Here is a 7,602-nt window from a genome sequence, read left to right as displayed (position 1 = left end):
GCTCATGGACCCGTCTCCTTTGTAAAGCGTAGGCCTGTAACATGCTACTGTCTAAATGTTGTTTGATAAAGGCCAATCACAACAGAAAGAAAACGAATAAACAACAATATGTGTATTTTGTCACATTATCTTAATGCATATTCCCAGAATGGATTTATAGTTATTTATTTCAAATGTTAAAGAGATTTTAGCTGAATCTGTGCATGAGGCATGTTGGAGCCACATTTTTTTTGTTGGACCCCTGTTCCTTTCAAGTTCCCATCAAGTACAGTTCACACCGCAGGGGGGGGGATAGCCTGAAAGGATGTTTTTTTCCACACTGCACAGATGATGACGTACCGGCAATTCTGAAGGAGCCCCCTCTACTCACTCCCCATTGGCTGAGTGTTGAGGTGTTTTGCCCTGCGATTGGCTGACAGACAATAAAAGGAATAGGGGTAATGCACACCATGATGCAAAACATTGAAACACACCCAGAGGAAAAGGAGTTCCCCCACCCTCCACGGAATGAGTGTAGTCCACCCTGCAGTCTGTCAGTATGATGAGGGCATTGAATCAGTAGACTGACAGTGATTTCAGTGAGGAAAATACATTTGCTCTTATGAAAAAAATGTTTTTTTCCATGTTGAGAAATTACATTTAATGATGTAGTTTAGGGCAGAGAAAAAAACAGACTTCAGCTCTGTCTACCAAATGTTTTTAATAGTCAAGCCTTTTTCTTATTGCCTCGTTTTCTATTCTATGTTGATTTTAGAATATATTATGATTGGTGATTGTAGCTAGTATTTTATTCACAGGAACATGATTATAATTCACTTACATGTAGCTCTGACATATTTTAAAAGTGTGTATTTTGTATTTGTGACTGCATTGGAAGCAGCAGTTATCACCTCCTTATTCACCAACACTTCACTTTGCTCCTCCTTACTTTTATTTATCGCCAGTGCGATAGCATGGCAGTATTTCTTCTGTATTATAAAATAATGGCCCTGCAGCTCAAGGCACAGTTCAGTGAGACAGATTATAAGGTTGTTCTTTTTAGAGATCAGACATTTGAGACGTTCCCTTTGTAGATCGCAGGTTAGATTTGGCTTTTCTTTTCAATTAATTTGTCGGGGCTGAGGAGAGGCACGAAATCAATAGGAGCCTATAAGCAACAGAGAAAAATGAAATGAGATTCTTGAGCGGGGAACCTTATCTGGGATCAGTTCCCACACCATGATTAACAACCATTCCCTTGGAATAAAGCAAGTTAGAAACACTTTTGCTTCATTCATTTATTCACAGATTGGAAAACAATCCTAAAATAACACCTTTTTTTTTAATATCATTTGGTCCCTCAAGGCTCAATACATTTGGATCAACAAAAGCAAAGTTGTTAAGAAAGCTCATCTTTTGTTTTCTTTGAGAAATTAAGCGATTTACTAACAAGCAAGGAATACAGAAATACTTCTATTTTCAAGAGATAAATCTCACAAAATCTCATCAGTTACAGCATTCTAGCATGACTCTCAAAAGTACAAAATCTCTAGGTCATACCAATGTTTCGGCTTCTGCCTTTTACCAAAGGATCAGTAACTCAAGGTAAATCTTGTACCGTAAGTCTAAGAAAACATAAGGATTTGTATACTAAAATGTTAACTCTCATGCAGACCTACACACAGCGTCGATGCATTGACAGGCTACTGGTTAGTTTACAAACACCATTTACCACAGTGTCTCCAGGTACACAGCATCTGTCTAAACCTAATAAAGGACATCCATTTAGCTCCTGTGACATTGTGCTTGTACACACAGCAATCTTTGTACACATGTACGGAAAATCACCCCGTATGGCAAATTCCTTTAGACTGTTGTGTTTGATTCAGCTCGAAGACATTCTAGTTTTAGATCTGTGGGAAATTAAGCTGTATTCCACTTTCTCTGCTGAGTAACTTGTATCATCAGGGAGGCATCAGCTCCATTATATCAGAGGGGGGGATTTAATTTCCTTTTTGCTGATTAGCGCTGGCATAACCATTTTTGATTGCACAAAATTGTGCCTGAGCACATTGTTTCTTCATGGTGAAATAATGTGTGTCGGAGGGGAGCCTGCGTGAAGGAAACAGAGCGATCCAAAGACAAATCACTTTCTACTCCTTATTTGAGTTCACCTTCTTTCATCTCAGTCACTACCCTCCTAATGAGGAACGCAGCATCTGCACTTAGCCACAAGAGGAGACTCCTGTCACGCTGCCAGGAGAGATCTAATCTATGCAGGCTGGGAAGGAGCATCATCACACCCAGACAAAGAGAGGCGGATAATGTTTTTCTCCCCTGATTTTCTATGCAGTGATTTCAATTTACTGCATGGTAATAGCCTCAAACAACGAGGAAGGGGAGGCAGGGGGATGAAAGGTGGAAATCCTTCTCGTTTTGATTAGTATTCAACACCATCTTCAGCAGTGGCTCCCCTCCCCGCACGTGGGAGAAACGGAAAGCCCAACAGCCCCCTCTGAGATCGAGGTTTTATGAGCGAGAATCAACCTGCTGCTACTGCTGAGGATGTAGAAACTAAGATCTGTGAGCAAAAGTGTGTTTTCAACATCATTCTTTGCCCACAGAACATAATCTGTTATTGGGGTTTCATTTGAGTGGCAGTAGTGGTTTGTTTTAAATTTAACAGAGGAAGCCAAAAAAGAGAAAGAAAACAAACCAAGTGGACCTAACAACAAACAACATCTTTGTTCAGCCTGGTTTTATAAGCTGGCAGGAAGTGAAGTCCTCGGCCCCCGAGGGAGGCATCTACTTCACTGTCAACTTTCTCAGGAGAAGAGGGAGAGGAGGAGAAAACAAGAATGTCAGATGCGGATAAATGAAGACTGTTCTGTGAGCCCCATGCACAAGAAAGCATGCCTTTCTTACAAATTGACACCAAATGTCTGTGAGGGCAGCCATCTTGTCTAAAAGCTGTAATGTAACTGCTCGCCTCGTGTCAGTGATGCCTAAAGCACTAAGAGTCATAGTTCATGGAGATTAATGTCATCTCTGTGACTGATGAAGATCATAGCCAAGTGCAAGTGGCTGTCTGGTTTGTTAAGTCCTAACCTGTCCTCTTCAGACCTGCCAATCAGTTTACATTGTCATTTCAGCAATGCATGTACCAAAATATATATTACAACTTATTCAACAGTTTTCACATAGCTTAGATGCATTTTCAGTCAAAAACAACCAACATCATGACAAGTCAGACACTTAATGAAGACAAAAGTGACACTTTGTTAACTTTCCTGGCATTTTCTAACTGTATTATGTGTATATATCTAAACCAATGGTTCCCAACCTTTTCAGCTACCCCTTAAATCAAGCAAAGTCTAGTTTTGAATCAAAATTCACTTAACAACCTTTTCAAACAATGGGGATAACCATCAACCAATCAGAGCTTTGTAGGCGGGATAAAGAATGGGGATGTCATCTTCCAACAATGCTAGATAACTAGCTACTTTAAAAAAAAAACATGGCCACAAGCATGGAAGAGTTTGACAAAGCTGGACAGGTTGCTGTAAGCCAACTTATGGAAATAACAACTAAATATATTTAATAAATCAATGTTTAGTGTGCCTAGAAATTGCTATCATGGCTTCCAGACTGACTTAAAATGGCCTTAACTGCTCATTGCCTAGGACAAAACCAAACAATATAAAAATAAATATAATTCAGTGTAAAAAAGAAATATAAATAACTGAAATGATCTCAGACTTTTCTTAAAAGTTAAGACCGCCACTGGTTAGGAACTACTGATCTAAACAGCTAGTGTGAGCAACCAGTGTGTCTCACAAGACTTGATTAATCATCAATGGAATCATTTTTAGCTCACAAATAGTGATAAACATACTTATTTTTCACCAATGCATGATCATGGGACCAGCTGTTGCGTCCAGATCTCTAGGTTTCTACTAATCTAATAGCACCTGGTTTCACAGTGGATCAACAAGTACAGAGGCCATGTTGTCCCTCAGCTTCACTTATTAATACTGGAGAGCAGAGACAAGAAGGCAGCAGTAGAGACAGAAACAATCAACGAACACAACTATTACTAATAGATTTTTTTTGATAAGTTAGCTTAGCTAAATGGCAACATTGAACATTAAATGACAGCAGATATGAAGACAGACAGACATTTCCATTGTGTGTTTATGGGTCTTGATCACACCATTCAAGCTGACTATGACATGTAAACTGAGTCGGGACAAATCAAACAGAAAGAAAAAGCTGTTTCAGCAGGAGTGACGAGGAGGGCGGCTGGAGCCCTGCTACACTGGGCTGTGGTCCGGAGAAGTGTGTGTGGCCGTCACCGCCACACACTCAGCGGCTGTGTCCCTGGCCCTGCGCAGGCCCATGTACAGCCTCTCGCCCAGGTTAGCAGTCAGTTTGTCCGTGAGCTCTGCTGTGATGGTCTGCGGGCCGTGGCCTGGGGAGTCGGGCGCCTGAAGGAGCCAGAGCTCGTCCGGGGGATCAGGAGGGAGTCCGGACTGTTTGCTGTCTTCCCGAGGGTCGTGATGCTCAACCTGCCCTCCATCTTGCTCTGAGAGGGAGAGATCACAAGGTGGTGGAGAAGAGGATGTGATTTCGGTGACACCCTGCTCCCTGTTTTTCCTGTCGGGTGTGCTGCCCGTCCTGTCGCTGGCCTCCTCGTCAGGAGCGCTGACGATGCGGGGGAGTGTGCTGTGGTAGCTCGTGTCCAGAGGGTAGTTCACACTGTCCCCCCTCCGTAGCGGGGTTCTCTGTCTTTCAAAAGAGCTCTGGAAGTACCTAACTCCCGGGTCGCTCCACTGCTTGTGCCGCTGCCACTGCTTGCGGAGGTGAATCCGTGAGCGGTGCTTCCTCTGCGGCGACTCCTGCTGGTCAAACTGAGGGTCGTGACGGAGGAACTCGTGGAAGAGGGCGTCAGTCTTCTCATCTATGCTGTAGTCTCGCCGCATCAGCATTAGCGGTTGAGGCGAAGGCGTTGCAGCCTCTCGAGGTGTGAGAATCTGACCGTACGGTAACCAGCTAAGTGAACTAGCACCTGTTTCTATGGAAACTCCTCCACTGGCACCCAACAAGCTCTCATCCTCCGGTTCCTCCTCAAAGAGGTGAGACTCAAAGCTCTCACCGATAGTGCCACTTCGCCCTGCGCTGGTAAAGTGGTGCCTTTTCTCGTGGGCTGTTCTGTCCTTCGGGCTGCTGCTGGCGCTCCCAAACAGTCGCAAGTCTTCTGGACCGCGACACGGAGCCTCTATCGACGTGTAGCCGCTGTCCATCTGCAGCAGTTTACGAGTCGATGTTTCTCCATCGCTGCTCCCTCGCTCTGAGTCTGTGCTTCCCTGTTTCCTCTTTCTTCCCTCTTTCACCTCCAACCTCTCATCAATAAACATTGAAATGTCCTCTGCACCCTCTGCCTCATCCCCTAACTCCTGGGACGGGTAGCTGGGGAGCCCTCCTTTCTCTGTGCGCCCCCCCAGAGAACACACACTCTCCACATCGCTGCAGACGGAGTTCCTGTCGTTGTTGCTGCTGTGGTCGGAGGCGGCGTATTTTTCCAGTGTTGCACGAAGGCTCCAGATGTCTTTGTAAAGGGACTGGGGTTCCTGGGGATCTGGCGGGTCCAGAGGATCTGCACCTTCCCTTCTTGATTGGGACAGTGCTTCATCCTGGGGATCTGGCGGGTCCAGAGGGTCTGCACCTTCCCTTCTTGATAGGGACAGTGCTTCATCCTGGGGATCAGGGGATAGGCCAATCACCCCTGGTCCGCCATGGCTGCAGCTGGCCTCCACCATCACCTCCACCTCTACCCTGTAGTGTGCACACAGGTGTGGAGAGATAAAATGAAGATAGTAAGGAGAGAAGGAAGGGGAGAAACACACACATTCGCAAAAACAACTGTCAGTGTCGGAGCATTTGCCTGAATATCACAATCAGCTGACACATGGCTGTGTTCACAGTGCACACAATGGTTTTCATGACTTGCAATGGCTGCTGTTGCATGTCCTTGAACTGAATACTGATGCCATGCATGACCATACTTTCCTAGAAATCCCTTGCTTTCATTATAGTCAGCAGATTTAAAGAACACAAGTTATATCAGGAGCAATACAATCAACAACAATCGTCTGCAAAAAAAACACAGGAAATGCTGCTTTTGTTTAAAATAACATTTCGTAAAGGGAAATAAACATTATATAAGAAAGTACTTTAGTAAACTGGTTATTTCCGCTGCATAACCCTATATTGAGCTAAACTCCATTGCTTGAATTGCGCTCTTAAAATAACTGAATTGCAGTGACCTTCGCGGTCTTTCGACATCATGACATTATCGGATCATGTCAGCGGTGGAATGATTTCCTATGCCAAAATAAACTCTGCGTCCCGATTCTCCACTTCAATCTCTAAAAGAAATGCACTCTGGGAATCCCCTAAATCTGGTTCCAAAGTGGTTCTTGTTTACAGGGATCTCATTACACACAGATAAGCCTGTGTTGGATTACAATTACACAGCATGTTGTGTTTGAATGTAGATTCATGTGATAACAATACAATTTGTCTAAAAACATGATTTCCTAAATTTAAAATAGAAAAATAACCTAACCTTCAATCGTTTGGATACTGATAGTTTACATTTGCACATCAACTGGCTTGTCAAAACAACCACTTTGATTTATTTTGCAATGGTGTTTTATCAAGATTATAAAGGGGACCTTTTTATGTACGGGAAAAGTGTTGAAGAATTGGGACTTAGAGCTCTATCTAACTGTGTAATATCGTTATCATAATACATTTTTCTAGCTAGGGTAAAGAAATGAGTGCAAGGCAGCAAAGCAGTGAACAGGATGAATGGCAAGGGAATTAAAGATACCTGCCGAGGGAGGGAGGTGGTGTGGAAGGAGGTGAGAGGAGGCGTGTGGTGGGGTGGCTGCTGGGACAGTAGGGGAGGTCCTGGGTGCGGGCGATGTACTGGATGAGGTCTATGTGGTGCGCGTCGTTGTCCTCCTGGTCCATGCTCTCACTGGCGGCTCGTTGACGCTGGAAATGTCTCCTCTTCGGGGAGCCTGGCTCACGACAAACATGGGGGAAGAGAGCAGTGAGTTTTACAAGTTGCGTCACAGCGGGCAGGAGTGAAGTGACACTTAATTCAGGAGAAAGCTTGTCGAGGTTTCAGAGGGGATTTTGTGATCTTTTTTTGGTCCCTTAAGTATCGTCAAAGAGGAATTGTGTGTATATAGAATGAAGGGAATCTGCCGGTAGGATTTACTCAGGGGCTCAAATTGACTCAGAACGAGGAAACTTTACGTCACTGAGCCATCTGTCTTGGTCGTGTGTGTGTGTGTGTTTGTGTGTATATCCCAGTATTAGCGACAGAAAGGCATCGCACAGTTGGTTCCTGGAGCCTCCTGCTTAACCAAGAGAGGAGCTTGCCCAAAATACTAAAACACACATATAAATAGAGAAATAAATGAAAGAAATAAAACTGCCAAGACTACAACTTTATTTTCTCAGTTTTGCACTTCCCTGCTCTGGCACAGATTGTTTCTAAACATAGGTTTTACACTCTCAAGGATCCATTACCTCTGGTGTCCAGACTCG

General features: G+C 44.0%; 1 protein-coding gene across 1 annotated transcript in view; it reads right to left on the bottom strand.

Annotated features, from left to right (window-relative positions):
- Window positions 1–1,323: 1,323 nt before the first annotated feature.
- cbarpb (CACN subunit beta associated regulatory protein b) overlaps window positions 1,324–7,602 on the bottom strand; it is a 16,213-nt gene continuing 9,934 nt past the window's right edge. Inside the window, exons 10-11 of the mRNA XM_010777150.1 lie at window positions 6,875–7,067; window positions 1,324–5,814 (exon numbers count right to left, since the gene is read on the bottom strand). Of these exons, the coding sequence (XP_010775452.1) occupies window positions 4,293–5,814; window positions 6,875–7,067 (1,715 nt within the window). The 3' untranslated portion in view covers window positions 1,324–4,292. The remainder of the gene's footprint in view (window positions 5,815–6,874; window positions 7,068–7,602) is intronic.

This window comes from Notothenia coriiceps, unplaced genomic scaffold, assembly GCF_000735185.1.
Source record: "Notothenia coriiceps isolate Sejong01 unplaced genomic scaffold, NC01 NC01_scaffold00017853, whole genome shotgun sequence".
NCBI lineage: Eukaryota > Metazoa > Chordata > Actinopteri > Perciformes > Nototheniidae > Notothenia > Notothenia coriiceps.
This window is presented reverse-complemented; position numbering and strand designations above follow the sequence as displayed.